The sequence below is a fragment of the Lissotriton helveticus genome, chromosome 12, assembly GCF_964261635.1.
Source record: "Lissotriton helveticus chromosome 12, aLisHel1.1, whole genome shotgun sequence".
In the NCBI taxonomy this organism is placed as follows: Eukaryota; Metazoa; Chordata; class Amphibia; order Caudata; family Salamandridae; genus Lissotriton; species Lissotriton helveticus.
The window spans coordinates 77,983,922-78,010,199 of record NC_136073.1 but is presented as its reverse complement, the minus strand read 5'-3'; the positions used below and the strand labels follow the sequence as shown (position 1 = coordinate 78,010,199).

The following is a 26,278-nucleotide window of genomic DNA, read 5'->3' as shown; positions in this document are numbered from 1 at the left end:
CTGCTACGCAAAAGTTTCCGGATCCAGTCTGACGCCTGGGGGTATTCTAAGGTAAGGAATCTAATACTAACCTGTTTATTTCAGATTCTTTTTTTGAATGTTCTAACTTGGTCAGAATGCCCATATACAAAGAGAAATATATATTTGATCTTGATAGTAGTTCGTTTGAAGGATAAGCTGAGCAGAGCTCAGGGAGACCCATCACACAACATATGGTAGAAAATTTGAGGGATTGAGCCTCTGTGGGGAGTATTCTAGAGGATGCCTGATGGTTATAAGTCAAGTGTGGGGTGAATGTATGACATTGCTCTGCATTCTGTCCATCAATTGTTGTTTTTGTATAAGTCAAGTGTGTCCTTTCTTAAAAGAAAACAACTCAGATAGGCTATTAAATTAATTGTTCATTTCTATGATAGCCTATGATAGTTATACATACTGCTTTGTTAAGGTACCGTGGGAGTCCCACTTCGACGACGGGGAATGAATCAAGCAATACTGGATAACCCTTGTTATTTTACAAAGTATTGGGAATAAATGTGTTTCAATACCTATGTGTGGTAAAACATCATCATAAGAAGACACTTACAAATTCTCTTATAAGTGGTATTCATTAATGCATTAGATCCAGAGCCCAATCTGAAATAACACATTTTCAACAATAGTTCCAAACTGAAAGCAATTTTAGCAGGAAAACATTCTATGAGGAAGCCATTTTTCTGTGTGCGACAGTGCAAAAAAAACCTTTAAAAAATACATTTAGCTGAAAGCATCAGTGCTAAATAATGAACAACCAACTGCCTAACTAAAGCTGTGAGTCTGCACGGTCAGTTCTGCACTCTGTTTTACACCCAGCTTAGAGAAACCATTTTCCTTTTTCCCCAGTTTTAAACATGGAAAAAACAATGGTGGTTTCAGTCACATGTACAGTATGACTGATTTGTCAAACTAGCTGCGTTTTCCAGAACCAAAAAAAGATTTGTAATGTCACTTGCGTCTTTTCTTTATTTTAGTGGCTTATTCAAATGCAAATATATGTTGCAATAGATTGCGCTTTTCCAGCAATGCAGAAATATTCCACTACTGTTAACTGATTTCTGACACTATTCCAAAATGTAAAACTGATCCTGGCACTTTGAGAATCCTATCCTTGAAGATTCTCTATCCCACACCGCCCCCATTATTTCCATCAGGAATCAATCCGTTTACATAAAGTATAAGAGGAAAACGAATCTAATAGGAACCCAATTAAAACTTTGTTGCTGCAACATGTAAAGACTAGTAGGACTTTTATGATTTGAAGAACAAGTTGTTTACCTTTGGTAACGTATTATCTGGTAGAGATAATATCTAGCTGCAGATTCCTTACCTTTGAATTTCCCAGACGTCAGACTGGATACAGAAACATTTGCGTGAGCAGTACCCCTAGATGCCATCAGATGGCTTTGTTTGGGTCTGCATGGCGTTGTCAACATCATTGGCACAGGAAGTGATCTTGTTGTCACCTATATTGGTGCCACCAACGTACGTTCAAGCCATGAGCACACAGTACTGAAGTAAACTGACTAGTTTGTGTCCAAAACTAGGGCCTTGGAAGGGGGAACATCCCTAGACCTAGAAATATGTCTGTAAAGCGGGGAGGCATGGATTGGTCTGTAAGGAATCTGTAGCTAGATATTGTCTTTACCAGATAATGCTTTACCGAAAGTAAGTAACTTGTTCATCTGATAGAGACTTCTAGCTGCAAATTCCTAACCTTTGAATTGATACCCAAGCCATACCATCCTAGTGGTGGGCTGTGGACAAATTGCTATACTAGGTAGTCCTAGAGGACCGAACGGCCAAAATGCCTGTCCCTGTGGCCCTGACTGTCTAGGCAGTAGTGTTTGGCAAGCATGTGCGAGGGTGCTCATGTTGCTGCTTGGCAGATGTCCAGGACTGGAACTACATGACCCAACGCCATGGTCCCAGATTTTCCTCTGGTGGAATGGCTCATAAGCCATCAGAAGGCTGCTTTTTAGCCAAGGCATAATAGACCTTGACACAGAAAACGACCCAGTGAGAAATGGTCAGTTGCTGAATTGTCTGACATTTTTTAGCTTATGCATATCCGACAAAGTGTTAGACGTCCACCCCGGAACTCTTTTGTGCAGTCAAGGTAGAACAACAACGCTCTTTTTAGGTCTAGACAGTGGAGTCGGTCTTCCTCTTTCGAGGGATGTGGAGGAGCATAAAAGCAGGTAAGGTGACCAACTGCCCTAAATGGAATGGGGCCACCACCTTTGGTAAGATAGAGGCCTGGCTGCAAAGCACCACATTGCCTTACAATACCATAAGATTGGGAGGCTTTGATGACAAAGCTTTCAGCTCACTCACCCTCTGGGCAGATGTTATTGCCACCAGTAAAGCTGTCTTGATGGTAAGCAGCCGGAGGGAACAATTGTGTAGTGGTTCAAAAGGAGATCACTTGCGATAAGTGAGAACCAGTACCGCCAAAAGCATTGTTTTTGCTCTTGGCTTCCATTGCAACAAAGGAATATGGAGTAGGGTTCCCTTTACGGAACTTTGTATTTTATTTTTGCTCTCTACTTTACTTTCTAAGTATCGTTTCACAGTTCTGAGCAACAGGATCATTAAAGGTAAAATTTAAGGTTAAAGACTCTCTTTGGCAGGGATATGAAGATTACTGAAGAGCCTAGCTCGGCATGAAGCTCTAAAGGATTCCAGTAAATGCACAAGTGATTAATCAAATCAAGTATAACTGCCACCACTGATTCAGTTTGAGGGGCCAATACATTATCAAGGTGACAGGAATATTCATTCATTCATGTCCATCATCATTAGAGTAAATGCACGGTTAAACATCTTGCCTACACCTTAAACATCTGTGATTGAAAGTATCACACCACAAGAATTACAAAGTATTTACTCTGCAGGGTTTTCCTTTAACCCCTTCAAATGACCACTGCCTCAAATGAATGTCTCAAGTATTTAAATGTTCATCTCATTCTGTTATGGATAACTTCACTTCTGTGCGCCAATAAAACCACGAATCACTGCCTGTTCTACTGTTCAGCAGACCTAGGCTACATACTTTCTATATCTGATACACAAGGCCAGACTTTTGAGAACAAACTACTGAGTGGCACTTTCACACACCCTTTAAACTGTTTTTCTCCTTTTCAGCATGAATATCTCTGGCAAGGGGGAGCACAACTGCCTCTAGAGAAATCTGAACTTAAAATATATTTACCGGTGCTGTCTGCATCTCATTTCCTTTGCTGGCAAGGCGACTGAGGATGCTACGCTCAGACATCTGGAGACGGGCAGCGATTGGCGGGATCCGGGAAAGAGTAGCAGGTAAGCGCGTCACATCAGCCTTCATGTCACTCAGTAGTTCCTCCAGTTGGTTCAGAACTGGCAGTATTCCCATAAAAACAAGAGATACAGAAAAATGTCATGTTGGGGTTCAGAAACAGAGAATATGTAGGGAGGTGGAAAGGAAAAAGTTACTTAACCTGTATGAGTCAGTGTATAGCCTGCTGTGGTGTGGATTCACTTGTTTTGTATTCTCCTGCCATCTACTGTTGGGCTCTCACATTATAATATTTTTTTTTTAACATTTCAATTTACAGGATGCTGTGTGACACCTCCCTTAGTCCAGAATATGCATGGGCACAGAATCCACCTTTATACTTTTTTCGCACGGTGGGTGAAGGGTGAGAGTAGAGCAGCACTTCCCATACAATTTAAAACCATGACGAGCTTTGTGACTCCTCCCTTAGTCCACAGTGTGCATAGGCACAGACTTCACCTTTAGACTGTTTTTCACACAGCGGGTGAAATATTAGATTGGAGAGTACAGCAGTGCTTCCCAGAACTTTTAGAACCTTGGCAAGCTTTTAGAACTACAATCTTTCGCAAATCATCTAGCTTTAACAGATATGAGTTGGGCAATTTTTTTAATGTAATAGTAGATATGAATCCAATAACCTGTGAGTTACCAAAATAACAAACTCTTTACAATTTTTTGCATTCCTCCTCAAGAGCAATTGTTTGTAAATGTCACAACCTTGGCTATGCCATTCAATATGCCTTTATCACACTGTGGTCAAGTGGAAGATGGTAAACTGCACTCAAGTAGGAACCCTTTTCAGAGTGGGGTGCTAATCTTCTGCATCTGTTCATAAAATCACATGGCTTCTGAAAAATCATTGTGTTAATACAAGTGATTTTAGCAAATTTGAAAACTCCTTCTGCAGCAGAGTATGGAGCCTTCGATTCATTTTTGTGTAAAAACGAGGCCCAGTAGTACATTTTGATTTTGGACTGTGAACCTTTACATGAGCACTAAATTACATTACATAATGTCAAATTTATTTTATATTACGCATGGAGATTAAGTAATTTGACCAGAGTCAAAACCTGGATCTGAACCCGGGTCCCCAGATCCAAAGTCTGCACCTCTGACCATTAGCCACATCCATATTTCGCAATTTATGTATGAAAGTCATACACAAGTGGGATGATTGTGTATGATCACGTATAGTGCACACATTCTCTTTTGAAATGGCTTTGAGAAGTTAAAAAAATCATCAACAAAAAATACTGGAAGGTTTACCCGGAGTCTTGCTTGGGAATACTTGCAATGGTTTGTTTTAAAACTGGACAAAGGGACATAGTTAAGCACCTTTGCACCAGTGGTGCTAGAACTATTTTCAGAGTAGTGGTGCTGACATCAGTGTTACATCACCGAAGTCATAGAACATTTGAAAAATCATAGCTTCACACTAATTATTCAGCAGGATAGTGGTAAGAGTGTATTATGCAGCTAGTGGTGCATTTTGGAGCACACTGTTGTAAATGTATTACTAAACCATCTTGCGGTTGGGCACTGTCATTTACAGACAGCTTATTTTCCATTTTACTGATAAAACCATATTAGCACACATGATAATGTGTGGTAATCGGGTTTCAGTTAATATTTATCATTTGTGCATCACCAAGTAGAAAGAAAAGTGTCTTGATTTGTTTTGATCCTTTTAAAATCTGTTTCCATCACACTTCGAATTACAAAAAATGTACTTCATTTTTGCTTTCTTAATTGATGTATTCTGAAATATATGTACAGTTTATTTACAGGTATTTATATTTTGGTATGTGTTACAAAACAAAAGGCACTTTAGAGCCTTTCTTTTCACACACCCAGTACCACAGCAAGACTGTCACATAGTTCACTTTAAAAACTGCTTTTGCTTTGCAATTACAGAACGAAAAGTAAACACCAATCTTCATGTTAAAAGAAAAAGCAACAATTTGTCAGAAGAAGTAACCTGACATTTGATCTCTTTCTTTAACGCGTTTACCGCTGCGGCAATTCCGCAGCGGTGCGGGCATTCCATTGTGCGGGCAGGGCCGCGTCGGCCAACGGATGTACGCAGCACTACCAAGGTAGTGCTCACGACGGCCGTTGGCCGACGGACGCACGCAAGGGGTTAAAGCACAGCCAATGTTTCTAGATGATTACAAAGTGTAAAGGCATCTTTTGTGACTCACCAGAAATCGACTGGTAGCCCACCAGTGTATACGCACGGTGCATTGTAATCAGTCAATTGATCGATATTCATTATGAAAAATGAGCAGTCTCTGAAGGGAGGCTGTATGTATGTATTTATGTATGTGTGCATGTGAATCGCCAACACTACAGGCCACAAACAAATACTTATAGGGTAAGTAACATTTTCTAATTGTAGCATGCGTGGCTATAGATATACATGCTTTGTATCAACCGAAAAAGAGTTTTCTTTCAGTGCTGGCTAGGGGGGCAGATGGGGTATAAGTTTGAAGCAAAGGGCTTGATTTAGAAGTTGGCGGAGGGGAACACTCCATCACAAACGTGACAGATATTCCATCTGCCGTATTACAATCACATTCTATCCCATGGGGAACATAATACAGCAATTCGGATATCCGTCACGTATGTGACAAAGGATTCCCTCTGCCGACTTCTAAATCAGGCCCGAAGTCTGTAGTACACTTTGGACAACCATAGCTTGTTGACGAGCCAATATGTCAATAGAGTAATGCTCTGTGAACGTGTGTGATGTTGACCATGTTGCTCTGTGCCCTAAGTGTGGTGGGAGTACAAGTTTAGCCACGGCATAACAAGCTTGGAGACTTTTTACAATCTATCTGGCAATGCCGGCTTTGCTTAAATAGGGTAACCATTGTAGGGTGTAACAAAAGCAACAAAAAGTTTGTTAGTCTTACTGAAAGGCTTAGGGCTAGATGTAGGTAATTGAAATTTACCGATTATAAAATAACTAATTTTACCGATTCGGTATTTTAGAATCGGTAAATGCTATGTAGCAAAATAATCTAATTACCGAATCGGTATTTACCGATTCGATAATTGCCATTCACGCAACTGATCCTGGTCCTTGATAAAGATACTCAGGACTGGGAGGAAAACCATAAATGTTGCCTGACAGCCACATTCGATTGGATGAGGAAGAACCATCTGAAGTGTAACACGGGCAAGACAGACATCATGTCAATAGGCTCACAAAATGATTTTGTCCCCAGATTATGGTGGCCTGAGAAGGCGGATATTCCACCTCATACAACCAACTCGGCTCGTAATCTGGGGATCAATGTTGACACCACCCTGTCTTTTAAGCAACATGCCCTGACAGTGTCAGGGACCTGTTTCGGCATCATCAAGGGGCTAAGGAAGTTTTTCGATCTGCTTCCTTTGGCGGCTAGGGAAACGGTAACGGTCGCCCTTGTGACGTCAAGGATAGATTATTGCAACAGCTTTTACGCAGGCACTAACAAAGCTGTTACTCACAAACTCCAGATGGTGCAACACGCAGCGGCTAGGCTGGTGCTCAAATGGCCGAAGAAATCATCAGCGACAGTTGCATTAAAAACCTTGCACTGGCTACCGATCATCAAACGGGTCCTATTTAAAATCCTGATTATCACTTTCAGAGCCATCCACTCCCAAGGGCCGAAATATCTACAGGGAAAGTTCGCTAGTACCAGCCGATGCGTACCTTGCGGTCCTCAAATGCCAACCTGTTGTCGGTCCCGGCCTTTAGACTTAGCACGAGAGGGGGCAAATCACTGCCAGTCCTGGGATCCAAAGCCTGGAACACTCTTCCCCCTCACCTTCGGGCTTTGGAGAGGGAAACCGACTTTCGAAAGGCACTGAAAACCTGGATCTTCAACTTACAGGACTCCCAGGCCAGAACACTAGTATGACAGTGGGAAAAACTAGTATAAGCAGCCTGACCGTGTGATAGATCTCCTGGTCATCAGTGGCGCCTAGATGCTCCTTGGAGCGATAGCTGCGCGTTATAAATGCACAATTACATTACATTACATTCATTCCTATGGGCCTTGAGGCCCATAGGAATGAATGGCAATTACCGAATCGGTAAATACCGATTCGGTAAAATGGGGGACCCATTCAAGGGTGCCAGGGTGTCACTTTGACACCCTGTTGCACCCCTGAATCGTGCTTGTGTGCACATGTGGCACACATACATGCCCTAAGGGCATGTATGTCTGCCACATGGCACAGTTGAAAATGCACAGATTTGCATTTTCAAAGGTATTCGTTATTTACCACCAAATTATAGTTGGTGGTAAATAACGAATCCTAAAATGGGAAAAACACTCATTTGAGTGCTCCCTACATTTCAAATTCGGTAATTTACCGATTCGGAATTTTAAGGAATCGGTAATTTACCGATTCCTTCAATTACCGATTCGGTAAATTACCGAATCTGAAATGTGACCACCTACATCCCAAATGCCCAATACCGGTCGGTAACGGCCGAAATTCGGTAATTTCGGCCGTTATCGACCGGTATTGGGCCGCCTACATCTGGCCATTAGTCTTGTCAATATAGTACATGAGTGCAATTTAACATTAACATCTAACTAATGTAACACTCTCGCCACAAAAGAATCCGGTTGCAGAAGAAAAACGAACAGCTCAACAGTCTGATTCAAATAGGAAGTCAGAAACTCGAAGTTAGTTCTGAGGACTATTCTGTCCTTGCGGACTTGCATGAATGGTTCTTGAATAGTGGGGTGTTTGTAGCTCACTAATGCGCCTGAACAAAGTTATACCTACAAGTAAAGCTACCTTCCATGTGAGGAACTGTAATTGGTATGAATAAATAGGCTCGAACAGTGGTCTCGTGAGCCTGCTCAGAATAACACAGAGAATCCTGGCAGGTGCTGGGGGGGGGCTTGGGGGTATCACACTTTTAAGACTCTCGTGAACAGCTTGACTATGGAAATCCTAAATATGGATGTGCATTCTCTGTTTTTAGTGACAACACAGTTGGCCAGACAGCCCTGGTTCTCAATGCCTCTGGAATTCTCCATTAGTCCCAACAAGACGTATCCCATCACGCCTGACCACCCCATACAACAGTATGGCATAATGAAGCTTTCAGACTCAAAACAGCTCAATGTAGCGATCTGGCACCTGTGTAATGTAGGAGACTTTGCAAGAGTCATGTAGACCTGCCATGTGTGTATGCTACGCGGCAGTGTGGAAATGGTTTATCCACTACGGCATCTCTAAACAACTAGGCCCCATCGATTTTAAAATGCAAGATATAATTTCCTACCTTTTACATCTTCAAAAGGCAGAACTATCATACACTTCAATATGTCTTCATTTTGCATCAGTAGCTCCATATATGTAGATCAGGGTAATGGAGACCTATCTTATTCTTCTCACCATGTATGAAACGCACGGGAGAGGTGGAAAAGCGCAGGTAAATAGCCCTGACAAGTTCAAACACACTGCATTGCCCATGGACTTTGGGTGTGAGGAGAAGTTTGGGTAGTTTGAATTTACTTTGAGTGGGGAAAAGGTCAATGGCTTGCCTTCCCCACATCTGGAAGAAATTTTGCAGGACTTCTGAGTGGAGTTCCAACACATGGAGATTTTGATGCATCCTACTTAGTAGGTCCATAAAGTAATTGTTCAACCGGAGCTATCTAATAATACTTTGTTTTGGGCAACTGTTAACACCTGCACTACTCTTCCCCAGGAAAAGGGAAGGAATGCTTTGAGTGCAAGATGGATCGCCCCAAGCTCCAGAAGGTTGATGTGGAGCCTGCACTCCGCCGGAGACCTCTGATCTCCACCACCCTACATGTGGACGCCCCAACCTAGCAGTGATGCACAAGTTACTACTTGTGTAACAATATATCTGTAAGAGACATTAGTTAGTGATAGATTCCTTACCTTAGAATATCCCCAGGCGTCAGACTGTATCCGGAATTTTTTTGCGTAGCAGTACCCATGCGCGTCGGTAGGCGTCGTCCGCGGCTCCGCGGCCGTCGTCGGCGTCGTGGGCGCCGTTATGACGTCGTTGGAGTACTTAGATGCCGCCTCCGTGTGCTGATGTCAGTTCTTATACACAGCTTTTCCGCACCAGATACGCAGAGCCATGATAGAACCAACACTGGTGCCATGAAACTAGAGCCCTGAAAGGGGATGACCTTAACCCTAGATATCGGTTCGCAGAACGGGGAGGATGGGTGGGTCGGTAAGGAATCTATCACTAACTAATGTCTCTTACAGATATATCGTTACACAAGTAGTAACTTGTGCATCTGAAGGAGACACGTTAGTGATAGATTCCTTACCTTAGAATAGATACCCCAGCAATACCAACCCCGGTGGTGGGTCGGCGAACCAATAATCACACCAGAAAGTCCTGGAGGACAGAACGGCCAAAGAAGCCATCCCTCCGGACTTGGCTGTCCAGGCAGTAGTGTCTTGCGAACGTGTGCAGCGAGGCCCACGTAGCTGCCTGACAAATGTCCTGCAAGGGCACCCCTCGGCCCAAGGCAATTGTAGTTGCCGTGGCCCGAGTGGAATGAGCCCTCAGCCCAACAGGAGGTTCCTTGTTGGCCAAGGAGTAACACGCTTGGATGCACAAGATGATCCACCGAGAGATGGTCCGCTTGTGCACCGCCCGTCCCTTCTTAGCGCCCGCGTAACCAACAAAGAGTTGGTCATCCACCCGAAACTGGCGTGTGCGATCCAGATAGTAAGAGAGCGCACGTTTTGGGTCCAGACGGTGGAGCCTCTCTTCCTCTTTCGAGGGATGCAAAGGCAGAAAGAAGGTGGGCAAGGTGATGGACTGCCCGATGTGGAAGGCCGTGACAACCTTGGGCAGGAAAGAGGGTCTTGTCTGCAACACAACCTTGTCCGGATGGACAGAGAGGAAAGGGGGTGTGGAAGAAAGAGCCTGGAGCTCACTCACTCTCCTGGCAGAGGTGATGGCAACCAGGAAAGCAGTCTTCAAGGTAAGAAGACGGAGAGGACAGTTATGGAGTGGCTCAAAGGGAGCACACATAAGATAAGTAAGTACAAGGTTCAAGTCCCACTGGGGCATCACAAATGGAACAGGAGGAAACATGTGAGTGATGCCCTTCAAAAACCTATTTACAATTGGGGACTTGAACAAAGATGGCTGATCAGGTAGCCTGAAGAAGGCGGAAAGGGCAGAAAGGTAGCCCTTGATAGTGCCCAGAGCAGAGCCCTGCTGGGCAAGCGAAAGAAGGAAGAGGAGAACCTCAGAAAGGGGGGCAGAGAGTGGATCCACAGCCTTTGCTGTGCACCATGCCACAAATCTGTTCCACCTGCAGGCGTATACCGACTTTGTGGAGGGACGCCTGGCTGCCAGAATGACATTACAGACTTCAGGAGGCAAGTCAAATGGCCTCAACTGTCGCAGCTCAATCTCCAAGCTTGTAGGTGGAGACTGGACAAGTTCGGGTGGAGGACCGTCCCCTGCTGCTGCGACAGAAGGTCCTCCTTAAGAGGCAGATGAATCGGAGGATCAACAGACATGCTGAGTAGCTCTGGATACCAATATCTTCGTGCCCAGTCCGGAGCCACAAGGATAACCTGGGCCCGGTCGCGCCTGATCTTCTTCAGCACTCTGGGCAGAAGCGGTATAGGCGGAAAGGCGCACATAAGACCGCAACTCCACTCGCGACGAAAAGCGTCTCCGAGCGAGTGCCGCCTTGGAAATTCCAACGCGCAGAACTGATGACATTGCGCGTTCTCTTCTGTGGCGAATAGATCTAACCAAGGCTCTCTCCACTACTGAAAGAGGCCTTGGGCCACGTCCGAGTTCAGACGCCATTCGTGATCCATCATGCACCGACGGCTGAGTTCGTCCACCCTGGCGTTCAGAGAACCTGCCAGGTGTTGAACCACCAGGGTCACGCCCTGATGTTCCAGCCACTGCCAGAGGCGCAGAGCCTCCTGGCAGAGGGTCCACGACCCCACCCCACCCTGTTTGTTGCAGTACCACATGGCGGTGGTGTTGTCCGTGAACACCTGCACTACACTCCCCGGACAGAGGGGAGGAATGCCTTCAGTGCAAGCCGGATCGCCCGCAGCTCCAGAAGGTTGATGTGGAGCTGGGACTCCGCCGGAGACCAGAGTCCTCTGATCTCCGCCTCTCCCATGTGGCCCCCCCAGCCCTGGAGGGACGCGTCCATCACAACTACGTGCTCCGGTTGGGGTAGGGAGAGGGATCTGCCGCTGACCCAATCGCGGTCCGTGAGCCACCACTGCAACTGCCTTGCAGTGCCCTCCGAGATCAAGACATGGTCGGACAAGTTGCCCTGATGCTGGGCACACTGAAACTTCAGGTCCCACTGCAGAGCCCGCATCCGCCACCGGGCGTGATGCACCAGAAGGATGCAGGAGGCCATCAGCCCCAGAAGCCGCAGCGTCAACCTGACCGAGACTCGGGATGAAGGCTGTAAGATCAGAATCAGAGCCTGAATATACTGAACCCGCTGTTCGGAAGGATAAACTGCGCCGAGTCTAGAACTGCTCCGATGAAGAGGAGCTTCTGAGAGGGACACAGGTGTGACTTCGGCACATTGATGGAGAACCCCAGCAGGTGCAGGAGGTCGGCCATAGTCTGGAGGTGGCTGACGACTGTCTGGGGCGAGCCCGCCTTCAACAACCAGTCGTCGAGGTAGGGCAAGACTGAAACCCCTAACCTGCGCAGATGAGCTGCGACCACCGCCATCACTTTTGTGAACGCCCGTGGGGCGTTGGTAAGGCCGAAGGGGAGCACGGTAAACTGAAAGTGCTCGTGGCCTTCAGTGAACCGCAGGTAACGCCGGTGGGCCGGCAGGACTAGGATGTGGAAATAGGCGTCCTGCAAGTCCAACGCTACCATCCATTCTCCTGGGTCTAGGGCAGCTAAGACCTGAGCCAAAGTCAGCATCTTGAACTTCTCCTTCCGGAGGAAGCCGTTGACGTTCCGTAGGTCCAAGAAAGGGCGTAGGCCCCCTTTGCCCTTCTTGGGTACCAGAAAGTACTGGGAGTAACAACCACACCCTACTTCTGGCCCAGGAACGCGCTCGATGGTCCCCTTGGCCAAGAGGGCCGCAACTTCCTCTCTGAGAAGTGTCAAGTGAGCCTCCGACACGCGGTGGTACTGCGGTGGCATGGCTGGAGGGGACACCTCGAAGGGAAGGGAGTAGCCCCTTCGGACGATTTGCAGCACCCACCTGTCCGAAGTGACAGTGCGCCAGTGGTGGTGGTGATGGCGAACCCTGCCCCCCACTGGCGTCACATGGGCCTGAAAGCAAGGACTAGGAGGGTTTTGAGGTGGATGCTGCAGGGGTAGGTGTGGACTGGCCTCGCCATTGTCCCCGACCGCCGCCACGGCGGATTCCACGGCCGCCACCGCGCTTGATGTTAGACTGCGGTGCGTGGCTGGCGGCACGTGTGGGGGCGCCCCTTCCTTGGCAACGAAAGGAGCGAAAGGCACCCGTTTGCTGGCGCGGGGCAGAGAGGCCCAAGGACTTGGCCGTAGCCCTGGAGTCCTTAAAGCGCTCAAGCGCATGGTCTGCCTTGTCGCCAAAGAGGCGACGGCCATCGAACGGCATGTAATAAGTGTGTTTTGGACATCGGCCGAGAAATTGGCGGACCTCAACCAGGCGTGACGACGAATCGCTACCGTCGTTGCCATCGCTCTGCCTAGAGAGTCGGTAGTGTCCAGCCCACACCGGATGGAGTACCGTGCCGCATCTCGGCCCTCCACAAGGGCTTGGCCGAGTTTAGCCCGTACCTCCAACGGGCATTCTGGCAGCACGCCGCGACCGTGTCCCACAGAGAGTGGGTGTAGCGGCCCAAGAGGCACGCGGTATTGACTGACCGCAATCCCAAACTCAGGGAGGAGAATACCTTTTTCCCGTAATTCTCGTACCTCTTGGATTCCCTGTCGGGGGAGCCGACGGAAATGCGGTCTGGGAATTTGAGGCCTGGATAACCAGGCTCTCAGGGGTGGGATGGGTGGACAGAAAGCAAGGGTCACCCGGAGCCGTGCGGTGGCGTCTGGCCACGTTCCTATCCACAGGCTGTCCCGTGGCGGGCCTGGACCAAGTGCCCAAAATAACGTCTGACAAGGCCTCATTAAACGGCAGCAGAGGCTCGGCCGAGCTTGACTGCGGTTTGAGGACCTCAGAGAGGAGGTTAGTCCTCACAGCCGCGAGGGGGAGCTCAAGGCCCAAGGCCTTGGCAGCCCTCATCAGCACCACCCTATAAGCAGCCCCCTCCTCCGTAGCCACGCTAGGAGGGGAGACAAAACCAATGTCGGGCGAAGTGTCCAGACCACTGGCCTCCCCAAGCTCCCCTGTCCAGTCCGCAGAAGACTGACACTCACGTGCCAGAGGGTCCTCAGACCCCTCCCAATCCTCCTCATCACCCACCGCCTGGTACTCAGGCTCAAAAGATGGGGCCGGGTCATAGAAGTAGAAATCTCCCATCGGCGTCGAGAGCGGCTCCGCTCCGGCGCCGTACCCGAATCGAGGGCAGGACCAGGGATGACGTCGTCCTGGGACGGCGCCGGGGGCGACACCCGTGGGGCGGACGCTGGCGAGGTCGTGAGGTCGACCGGTGGCGACCTGGATGCGGAACTGGATCCAGAGGGTCCGTGCGGCGTCGGGACTGAAGTCGCCGACGGCGCCGGGGCCGAAGCACCCGACGGCGCCGGGGCCGAAGCACCCGTCCCGCGTGGGGACCCAGTCGGAGCCGCTTGGCCCGAAGGCACCGCGGAACCTGACGGAGGAGCGAGCGACCTCATGGCCATGAGGAAGTCTGCAATCTCCCCCGGCATCGCGTCCTGCCCAGGGACCGGCGGGTGTGGAGCAGGCCACGACACCTGCTGCTCCAGCGGAGCCGCGTGGGCGGTGTCGCCCGAGCCCCCGGGCGCGTCGCGCGAGCATCAGGGGGAGTCGGAAGAGCGATGATGCCTCTTCGACTTCTTGTGCCTCTTACCTGAGGACTTCGAGCACGAAGACCGATGACGACTCCCGAAACTGTGGTGGCTCCAGCCCCGCGACCGGTCCCTCGACCTCCTTTCGGACCGGGACCTCGAGCGGCACGGGGCGTACTTCCGTAGGTCGAGTCGCTTACGGGACCGCTCCCGTCTAGCCTTAGACGTCAGGGTCCGGCAGTCGGAGCAGGACTTGTCGTCGTGGTCCAGGCCCAAACAGTGCAGGCACCAGCGATGGGGGTCGGTAACCGACATCAGTCGGTTGCAGTCTGCGCAGGGCTTGAACCTGGGCACCGTCGGAGTGGAATAGACTCGAAAATGATCAAAAAGGATCTCAAAAAGGTTAGTAAAAAAGTGACTAGGGTACAACTTTTTCCAGATCTGCGCTAGCTGGCGCGGAAAAAAGAAGAACTGACATCAGCACGCGGAGGCGGCGTCTAAGTACTCCGACGACGTCATTACGGCGGCCACGACGCCGACGACGGACGCGGAGCCGCGGACGACGCCTACAGACGCGCATGGGTACTGCTAGGCAAAAAATTTCCGGATCCAGTCTGACGCCTGGGGATATTCTAAGGTAAGGAATCTATCACTAACGTGACTCTTTCAGATGCATCCGTCACCACTGTGCACTCTGGTTGAGAAAGGGGGAGGGATCTGCAGTTGACCCAATGCTGGTTCGTGAGCCACCACTACAGTTGGTGTGCAGTGCACTCCGAGATCTGGACGCAATCGGACAGATTCCCCTGATGTTGCGCCCACTAGCACTTCAGGTCCCACTGCAGAGCCTGCATATGCCACCTGGCATGATCCACCAGCAGGATGCAGGAGGTCATTAGGCCCAGTAGCCGGAGTGTCATCCTGACCGAAACCCGGGATAAGGACTGAAAGGTCGGAATCATAGCCGGAATATCCCATACTCGCTGCTCGGGATCATAGACCCGAAACTACGTCATGTCCAGAACTGCCCCGATAAAGAGGAGCTTCAGAGAGGGAATCAGGTGTGACATCGGCATGTTGATGGAGAACCCCAGCGAATGCAGGAGGTCGGCCGTAGTCTGGAGGTGGGAGACGACTGTATGGGGCGATCCCGCGTTCAACAACCAGTCGTCGAGATAGGGGAAGGCTGGAACCCCTGATCTGTGCAGATGAGCTGCAACCACCGCTGTCCCTTTTGTGCACACCTGGGGATACCAGGAAGTAGTGGGAATAACAACCATGACCTACTTCTGGGGCAGGAACGAGCTTGATGGCTCCCTTTGGCAAGAGAACCGTAACTTCCTGTTGGAGAAGGCCCAGGTGATCCACCGACATTCGATGGTAGTGAGATGGCACGGCTGGCGGGGTAGCCTCGAAGAGGAGGGAATAGCTCCTTCGGACTATCTGCAAAACCCACCTGTCTGACGTGATGGTACGCTAATGGGGGAGGTGATGGTGGATCCTGCCGCCCACTGGCGATTGATGGGCCTGAAAAGTCAGACTAGGAAGGTTTGGAGGCTGAGGGGGGAGTTGGTGGACTGACCTGTCCGCTGGCCACAAGAACCACGGCAGTGGTTCCTAGGTCCCGGGCTGCGCAAAGGTTGTGCAGCTTGCGTAGGCCTGTGGCTCTGGGCGGGATGTAGTGGGGCATCCCTTCCGTATCCACGAAAGGGGCAAAAAGCAGACTGCGCAGGGCGGGTTAGAGAGGCCCACGTACTTGCCCGTAGTCTGTGTGTCCTTGAAACGCTCTAGAATGTTGTCCGCTTTGTCACCAAAAAGGCGACAGCCATAAAAAAGGCATGTCCATGAGGATGCTCTGGAGATCTCCAGAAAAAGCCAGTTGATCTCATACAGGCGTAGCGTCGAAGGGCTACCGATGTGGAAATCATTCTGCCTAGCGAGTCAGCGGTATCCAGCCCACAGCGGATGGTAAACTTCGCTGCGTCCCTCCCTGCGGCAACAGCCTGTGAGAGGACAGTCTGGGCCTCCTCCGGACACTGAGGCAGCACTTGCGGAAATGTGTCCAACACAGAGTGAAAATGATGGCCCAATAGACATGCTGCGTTTACCGACCGCAGTCCAAAGCTAGCGGAAGAAAAATATTTCTTTCCAAGATGATCCAGCTTCCCAATCTGGTGGAGTGTTAGGTAATGCGCTCTCGGAGGTAGAGGCTTGGACCGCCTAGGGTGGGGTGTTGGGAGAGGAAAGTGGTGTCAGGCAATCATCCGATCCATGGAAGCCCCCGTGTTGGGCCTGGACCAGGTGCCCAAAAGGATGTCAGTAAGGGCTTCATTGAACGGCAGCAGGGACTACGAAGAGCTCGCTTGCTGTTGAAGCACCTCTGTTAGGAGGTTAGTCCTAACTGCCACCGTAGGAAGCTGGAGGTGGAGAGCCTCGGCCGCCCTACGCAAGACCACTGCATAGGAATCTCCCTCCTCCATTGCCACGGTAGGAGGAGAAAACATGCCTAGGTCTGGGGAGGTATCGAGACCACTGGCATCCCCCAGGTCCTCTCTCCAGTCCGGATCATAATCCAACTGGTTGGTCAAAGGGCCACCTGACCCCTCCCAGTCCTCCTCCTCATCCTCTGGGTGCCAATCTGGCCTGAAAGGGACGCCAGGAGTGAACAGGGGCACAAAGACACCGTTCGGCGCCGGATCCATGGTTGGGGGACGAAGGGTCAGGCTCCGTGTCCACATCAGGATGGAGGCTGGGGTCGACGCCGGCTGGGGACTTCACCGACGTTGAGTGCGGGTGCGGTGCTAGAGGAAGCGTTGCTGGTGGAGGTGTAATGAGGTCAATCTGTGCTGATCCGGATCCAGGCCTGGATCCATGGAGGCCCTGCGGCGCCGGGGCTGGAGCCTTTGGCAGGGAAGGCCTAGGACCCCCAACCGAGTCCGCGGGGCCCGAAGGCATGCTAACGGAGTCGGGCTGCCCAAAGATGGCATGCATCGCCTCGTAAAACTGATGAAGCTGGGTAGGGGTCGCTCCGGGTCCTGGGAAGGGAGGGAAACTCGGAGTCGTCCCTTCAGGTTCCGCATGCGGAGCGGCGGGTGGGCACCGCCCGCATACCTCAATCCATCAGCCGACCGACAGGGGAGAAGTCGAAAAGCGACGATACTTCTTCGACTTCTTCTTGTGCTTCGACTTACCTGACCCAAAGTGCGAAGACTTGGATTATGAGTGGTAATGGCTCCGCAACCGTTCCCTCGACCTCCCTCGTGACCGGGACCTTGAGCAGCACAGAGCCGACTGCCGGAGCTCAAGAAGCTTTCAGGGCCGCTCCCACAAAGACTTCAGAGCCATGGTCCGGCAGTCGGAGCACGACCTGGGGTCGTGGTCGCGCTCCAGGCAAAAGAGGCACATGTGGTGCGGATCCGACAACGACATCAGTCGTGTACAGGAACTGCAAGCCTTGAAGCGAGGCATCCCTACGTGCACCAGGAGCCGGTAGGACTCAAAAAGACATCAACAAATGTTGCTCAAAAAGTTCACTCAAAAAGTGACTGGAGGTACTTTTCTCTCCGGATCTGCGCTGGATGGCGCGGAAAAAGAAAGAACTGATGTCAGCACACGAGGGCGGTGTCTAAGTAACCTCCGCAACGTCATCACGGCAACCAAGAGGCCAACGACGGATGTGGAGCCGACCGACGCCATCTTCTGACACGAAGAGGTACTGCTAATGAAAAACTTTCCAGATCTAGTCTGACACCTGGGGGTAATTCCAAGGGAAGGAATCTATAACTAACTGTTTCTTTCAGATATCGCTGTCATGTTGTCTGTCTTTACAAGGACTACCTTGCCACGGATGAGTCAATAAAATGCTTTGATTGTTAGGTGAATAGCTAGGAGCTCCAGGTATTTTATTTGCCGATGAGTCAGTGGTAAAGTCACTTGTGAAAGAGGATTGAAAAAAGGTCTGTCTACAACAGATTGCTGCCATTACACCATTTCAGAGAGCTCTGACTGTTGGTGTTTGCCAACACTAGATCCTCTCATTGATCCTCTACTCGTGACCGCTGACTCACGAAGCACTGCTGAAGCAGTCACACGTATAATCCACTGTGCGGTACAATTGCTATGCAAAATGCTATCATATCCAGTAATTCATTACAATTCTTACAGTTAACGGGTGAGTAGACTGAAAAAGGGGCAGCAGCTGATATAAAGGCATCACCCTCTGCTGGTTGGGGTATGCTTTACCCATGACAGAGTTTAAGATTGATTCTACAAAAGGTTGGATCTGTTGAGATTGTAGATGGGATTTCTTTGCATCTATAGCAACCCATATGCTGTGGAGAAGGGTTAGAGCTGTAGTATGTGGTAGACTTTGCTGTCTGCTGCTGCTCTTGATCTGCCACTCACAGAGATAGGGGAAGATGCTTGCATTTGAGAAGACTTTCACCTTCTTCAGCTAGCTCCTCACCCCTTTTCTTACTGGCATCAGGGAGGTGCTTCATCTCCTCCCAGTGAAACCGGTTATATCTGGACAGTACAGTAAATGCACTGATTTTCCATAAGCCTTTGGGAGGTAGCACCTACCTTACCAGCAACATTTAGGCACCTGCTCGCCAATCTGGGGGTGGGCATCCCCGGTGGCCTGGGCTGAGGCTTTTTTTCTGGCAGTATGTAACATCAGCGAATCTGAGGGAACCTGATCTCTAATATAGAGACCAGTGGCATAACGAAAGTTAAGGGGGCCCCCCTGCAAGGTACATAAAGGCGCCACCACTCTGGATTTACACCAGAGCTCTCAGTCCTAAGTACTGTGCTGAGGGGGCCCCCTGCATCTTGGGGGCCCCCCGCACTGAGGGGTCTGCAGAGGCCTGTGTTACCCTCCTGATATAGACTAGGTCACTGGGAGATGCCCTGACTGAATCTTTTAAACTATTAGGGGCGGACATGAGCACACCTTTGAGAATGGGCAGAAACTTTACACTACGTTAAGTCTTGGAAAGGGTCCCTACCAGAAAGGCATTATCACACTCTGCAACATGCATGATTACTTTACAGTGTTAAGACACTCTCTGGATGAAGGCGTGGTATGCCATAGTATCACCTAGTGGAGATGGTTTAACTCTGTAGGGCTCCTGGTTTTAGTTTGGGTGGGTGGAGGGTCAACATTATAATCGTCACATGGGTAATCACCCTTCACAGCAGTGAGTTGGCCATATGTGGCCTCATGGGATCTCCTTCCCCATTTGGGCTCCTGGGTGGAAACTGAAGTGGAGGTGGAGATGGTGGCAATGATGAAACTAGAAGAACAAGTTACTTACCTTCGGTAACGCTTTTTCTGGTAGATACTATATCTGCCTGTGGATTCCTCACCTTGTGAATACCCCTTGCGTCAGCAACATTCGGAAATTCTTTTTTCGTAGCCTCGCGCCGACGTGGACTCCTGACGTCATAGAGACACGACCTCGCTCGCGACTCCGCTGACGTCACCGACGCCTATAATAGGCCCACGCCGGCGTGATGACATCAGTTCCACCCTTTTTTCCGTGCCATCGAGGCACACGGACGGACCAATGACAGTAGAAATATACAAGTATACATAGTACACAATAATCAAGGCAAAACACACAGTGTTAAGCAAAAGCAGGAAAGCAATTGGAACATTTCCTTGACAACAAAATATATATACATTACATTACAGTAACTCCGGCATAGAAGAGTGGACAACGGGGAGGCGGGTGGGTCAGTGAGGAATCCACAGGCAGATATAGTATCTACCAGAAAAAGCGTTACCGAAGGTAAGTAACTTGTTCTTCTGATAGATACATCTGCCGTGTGGATTCCTCACCTTGTGAATAGAGTCCCACAGCAGTCCCCACTCCCGGAGGAGGGTGTCCACTCTTCTAGACCAGGAAATCCTGAAGGACAGAGCGCGCAAAGTGACCGTCCCTCCTCACTTCGGAGTCTAAGCAGTAATGCTTCGCGAAAGTGTGGAGGGAAGACCAAGTCGCCGCTCTACAAATATCTTCTACAGGCACACCTCTGGCCAATGCTGAGGTAGAAGACTTAGCTCTAGTAGAAGGAGCCCTTATACCCTCTGGTGGTTCCTTACCAGCCAAAGAGTAGCAGATCTTTATGCAGAGGACGATCCATCTCGACAAAGTTCTCTTATGGACCGCTCTTCCTTTCTTGCAGCCAGCAAATCCAACGAAGAGCTGGTCTTCCAAACGAAAGTCCTTGGATCTGTCCAAGTAAAAGGACACCGCCCTCTTAGGGTCCAGACGGTGCAGTCTCTCTTCCTCCTTAGAAGGGTGAGGGGGAGGATAGAAGGAAGGTAAAGTAATGGACTGCCCTAGGTGGAAGGGAGTTACCACCTTAGGCAGAAAAGCAGCCCTGGTCCTGAGAACCATTCGATCAGCATGTATGGACAAGAAAGGGGGCTTATGACAAAGAGCTTGAAGCTCACTTACCCTCCTTGCCGAGGTTATTGCAACGAGGAAGACTGTTTTAAGGGTAAGAAGCCTCAAGGGACATTTGTGGAGAGGCTCGAAAGGAGCACCCATCAAAAAGGTCAAGACCAGATTCAAATCCCACTGAGGCACAATAAAAGGGACAGGAGGAAACATATTTATAAGTCCCTTTAAAAACCTTAAAACCACAGGTGACTTAAAAAGAGAAGGCTGGTCAGGCAAACAGAGAAAAGCTGACAGCGCAGAAAGATAACCTTTCACCGTGGCAACAGCAAGACCCTGCTGAGCCAGAGAAAGGGCAAACTGGAGAACGTGAGACAAATGGGCCTTCAAAGGATCGATAGACCTTTCCCCACACCACGAGACAAATTTCGCCCATCTATAAGAATAGATGGACTTAGTGGAGTCACGCCTGGCTGACAAGATGACATCCACAACGTCAGATGGGAGGGAAAAGGAAATCAGGTTGCCCCGCTCAATCTCCAGGCATGAAGGTGCAATGTCTGGAGGTGGGGGTGTAGAACCTGCCCCTCCATCTGAGAGAGGAGGTCTGCCCTGTGAGGGAGACGGAGCGGCGGGTGAGAGGAGAGGTGGAGGAGATCTGTATACCACACCCTTCTTGGCCAATCCGGGGCGACCAATATGACTTGGGCCCTGTCTTGCCGAATCTTCCTCAGAACCCGAGGAATCAAGGGTATGGGAGGAAACGCGTAAAGGAGTTGACCTCTCCAACTCAACTGAAACGCATCCCCCAAGGCTCCTTGCATCGGATACTGGAGACTGCAGAATGACAGGCAGTGAGCATTCTCGCGAGTGGCGAACAGGTCCACCCGAGGAGTCCCCCACATCTGAAAGATGTCGTGAACCAACCCCGGGTGAAGCCTCCACTCGTGGTCGGCAGAGAACTGCCGACTGAGACTGTCTGCACGAACGTTCAACACCCCGGCCAGATGATTTGCCATCAGACAAATCTGATGGTCCTGAACCCAGGACCAGAGACGCAGAGCCTCTCTGCAGAGACACTGTGACCCCACTCCTCCCTGCTTGTTGATGTACCACATCGCAGTCGTGTTGTCCGTCAGGACTTGGACTGACCGACCGCGAAGGGAAGGAAGGAAGGCCTTGAGTGCCAAACGTATCGCCCGCAATTCTAAAAGGTTGATGTGAAGCAACCTTTCCTCTGGAGACCAAAGGCCCTTGACCTCCAGATCCCCCAGATGAGCACCCCACCCGAGAGTGGATGCATCCGTTATCACTGAGGCCACTGATGGAGGCAGATGAAAAGGCTTTCCTTGAGACAGATTGCCTTCCACGCCCCACCAAGACAGATCCGCTGCAGCTTCTCTGGAGATCCTCACCGACTCCCTGAGATCTCCGTTGTGTTGATACCACTGCCTGCGGAGGCACCACTGGAGTGCCCTCATGTGCCAGCGTGCATGACTGACCAACAGAATGCAAGAAGCCATCAGACCGAGCAGGCGGAGGACCTTCAGGACTGGAACAACCGCTCCATTGAAGAATAAAGGAATCATCTCCTGTATGTCGCGAATCCTTTGAGGGGGAGGGAATGCACGACATACAGTCGTGTCCAGTACAGCACCTATGAACAGGTTGCGCTGGGAGGGCACCAGGTGAGACTTGGGTACGTTTATCGAAAAACCCAACCTGAACAACAACAGTGTTGTCTCCTGCAGATGATGAAGCACTCTCTCTGACGACTCCGCTTTGATCAGCCAGTCGTCCAGATACGGGAATACAGGAATCCCCGATCTTCTGAGATGCGCCGCCACCACTGCCATCACCTTGGTGAAAACTCGAGGTGCAGTAGTAAGTCCAAACGGAAGGACCGCAAACTGGTAGTGCTGCGACCCCACCGTAAAACGGAGATACCTCCTGTGCGACTTCAGGATCGGAATATGAAAATACGCATCCTGCAAGTCGAGCGACACCATCCAGTCTTCTTCCAGCAGAGCCTGAAGAACCTGAGCAAGGGTGAGCATCTTGAATTTCTCCTGCTTCAGATAAAAATTCAAGATCCTGAGATCTAGGATTGGACGAAGCCTGCCATCCTTCTTGGGAATCAGGAAATACCGGGAGTAGCATCCCTGACCCCTTTCCTGCTCTGGGACCACCTCTATCGCACCTTTTCTCAATAGAGTTTGGGCTTCCTCCTGAAGGAGTAACAGATGTTCCTCTGAGCAATACCCCTGGCAAGGAGGGTAATTGGGAGGGAATTCCCGAAAGGGAAGGGCATACCCATTTTCTACGAGATTGAGAACCCAAAGATCTGATGTAACCGATTCCCAATCTCGTAGAAAGTGGGTAAGCCGACCCCCCACTGGGCCTACATGATCCTGAATGGCGGATCTAGGGCTGCTTTTCTGTGGCTGGGGGGTTGGAAGAGGTGGAGGAGGAGGAGGCTTGACGCCCTCGAGGACGTGCCCTCTGCTTTCCTCTGTAAGACCTATATAAGGTATTCTGCTGCTGCTGCTGTTGCTGCTGCTGCTGGCCTTGTCTATACGACCGAAAGGAAGAACGGCCAAATCCTCTAAATTTCCTGGTCGTTGCGCCCCTGACCTGAAGGCCAAGAGACCTAGCAGTCGCCCTGCTGTCCTTGGCCGTGTCTGCTTTCTTTCCAAAAAGCCCCACACCATCGAAGGGCAAATCCAACAATGCAGACTGCACATCAGTTGAAAAATCAGAAGACTTTAACCAGGCTGAACGCCTCGTGGCAACCGCCGTGCCCATGATCCTTGCCACAGAATCCGTAGTATCAAGTCCACTTTGGATGACCTGACGAGCCGCCGCCTGAGAGTCAGACAAAGCTTCTTCAAAGTCCTTTCTACTTTCCTCAGGAACCTTAGGGACCAATGAACGCACAGAGTCCATAAGAGCATGAATGTATCTTCCCATAAGGCAAGTGGCGTTAGAAGACTTCAAAGCCATACTGGCCGAAGAAAAAAACTTTTTCGCCACTTGATCCTGCTTCTTGGCCTCTTTGTCGGCAGGTACTTGCGGAAAAGCCCCAACAGACTTTTTAGAGCAAGCGGCCTGAATTACCAAACTCTCAGGGGAAGGATGAGAAGATAAGAAAGCAGGATCCTCAGGAGCCACTCTATACCTCCTTGCCACACTTTTCGAAACTGCAGGAGCAGAAAAGGGCTTCTTCCAAACCTCCATGATGGGATCCTTTAAAGCGTCATTAAATGGTAGCAAAGGTTCCACCGACGAGCTTGGAGAATGGAGGACCTCTGTTAACAAGTTCGACTTAAACTCGACAGAAGGCAAAATCAAACCCAAAAGTCCTGCTGCCTTCTTCATGACAACATGATAAGGTTGAACATCCCTGGAGGGAGCATCAGGTCCTGAAGGCAACGACCACTCTGGAGAAAACTCGAGACCACTAGCATCCGCCAGGTCTTCAAAACAACTCCCCTCCAGCTCACCTTCCTCCACTTCAGAAGATGATTCATCAACCCTCTGTTCATCCAGAAGTCGTTGAGCTTCTCTACGAGATCTCATCTTCACTCGAAGTGCGGTCGAATCCAAAGCCGAATTCGACGGCGCCGGAGTCGACTTCAGAACCGAATCCGAGGGCTTGGAAGGCCGCTCCATAGAATCCAAAGGAGCCGGTGACGCCGGGACCGGAGTCGTCGACTTCGGCCGAGCCGGCGTCGACACCGGCGTCGACCTCGGTGGAGCTTGGTACTGCCACAACGGAGTCGGAGCCGGCATATACGGCATGAAGGGTGCCGGAGCATATGAGTGTGGAACACCCAAATTGAAAGCCATTGGACCCATGGGACCCGAAGGTGCTCCAGAGGGGTACCACGACCTCGAGAAGACACCATACATCGCGTTTAAAAACGCAGAGGGGTCCTGACCTGGAGCCGGGAATGGTGGATGCTCAGGTCGACCTCGTGGTACGTTCGAATCTGTCTCCTCAACAGGATTCGAAACCTCCTCCTCAACAGGAACCCCAACTGTGTCCTCCGGAGCCGGAGATGGAGCCGGGGACGGAGCCGGGGACGGAGCCGGGGACGGATCCGCAACTGGAATCGGAGACTGGACCACCGACTCCGAAGGCAAAGCCTCACCTTCTCGATCCGACACCTGAAGAGGAATCACCTTCGATCTCATCCTCTTGGGAGACTTCGATCTAGAATGATGATGGGAACCATGCCTCCTTTTCTTGTGCTTCTTGTGAGAACCAGAGGTGTGACCGGACGAAGACTTCGAAGCCGACGCCTCCCGAGACCTCGACCTGGATCTCGACCTCGACTTCTTCGAGTGCTTCGATGATCTTTTCACCTTACTCGCCTTAATCCTGGCCACAAGAAGCTTGGATTCTCTTTCACGGAGAGAGCCTTCGGATTCATCTTTTGACACGATGAGCATCCATCGACGTCATGATCCGAACTTAAACACCAGATGCAGTCCTGGTGAGGGTCCGTAACGGACATCATCTTCCCACATTCTCTGCAAGGCTTAAACCCGGTCTTCTTTGTCGACATGACAATAGAACACAAATATCCGAGAATGGAGAATCGAGGAAATAAAGTAACACTGTACTAAGGCTACAGAGTATCCCGAAACCGTTAGCGTCGACGACGCGGAAAAAAGGGAACTGATGTCATCACGCCGGCGTGGGCCTATTATAGGCGTCGGTGACGTCAGCGGAGTGGCGAGCGAGGTCGTGTCTCTATGACGTCAGGAGTCCACGTCGGCGCGAGGCTACGAAAAAAGAATTTCCGAATGTTGCTGACGCAAGGGGTATTCACAAGGTGAGGAATCCACACGGCAGATGTATCTATCAGAAGTGGGAGTGTAGGGTGTGGAGAGTGTGGCAGTAGTGGAGGTGGTAAATATGACCGTGGTGGTGGAGCAAGCGGTATATGCTTTAGTGTTGGCGGTCATGGGGAGGACTTATTGCCTGATCCTAGTGCTTGAGTGTTAAATTGCCTCAAAAGCAAGTTCCTTCTCGAAATCCATACTCAGCTTTTTTGGAATTGGAGGCAGCATGGAAGCTGGCTTCGGTTGTGGTGGATTTGCCAAAATCCCGCATATTTCGAAATGGACAAACAGACGGTTTTGTCTGGTGTAGAGTTCTTCTCACAGTCTCCTGGTCGATCATGGATGGGAACCTTGGGGGTCAGCACTAAGAGGGCACTGAAGGCATTTTTCTTGGCCAGTTCTGGGCTCAATGCAAAACACCCTTGGGAGCAGTTTGATGCCTTTGTGTGGGGCTGTTTAAAACAGCTTGGTCTACCCTTTGTTTAGGGGTGATTCTCACAGACCCAGTGGTCTTCTTGATGTGTGGTCTCATCAGTAAGGACACTGAAGGGTGTACCTCTTCTTCAGCGGCGGCACATGAGGATAACATCTCAGGACTGGGTGTAATTGGCCTGATTCCTCCACTGTGAAATCGAGCAGGTCTTGTTTGCTGAAGATGTCTGAGGTCTCTGATAACACTCCATGCTAGATTTTTAGATGTGCCCACTGACTTCCCTCTGGTGCTTCAATGTT

General features: G+C 50.2%; 1 protein-coding gene across 8 annotated transcripts in view; it reads right to left on the bottom strand.

Annotated features, from left to right (window-relative positions):
* CHD3 (chromodomain helicase DNA binding protein 3) overlaps positions 1 to 26,278 on the bottom strand; it is a 1,139,027-nt gene that overhangs the window by 60,312 nt on the left and 1,052,437 nt on the right. For 5 of the 8 annotated variants that reach the window (XM_078670233.1, XM_078670236.1, XM_078670237.1 and 2 more), the window contains one exon: positions 3,251 to 3,427. In XM_078670233.1, the coding sequence (XP_078526359.1) occupies positions 3,251 to 3,427 (177 nt within the window). The remainder of the gene's footprint in view (positions 1 to 3,250; positions 3,428 to 26,278) is intronic. The other 3 variants (XM_078670235.1, XM_078670239.1, XM_078670240.1) reach the window with 1 other exon arrangement.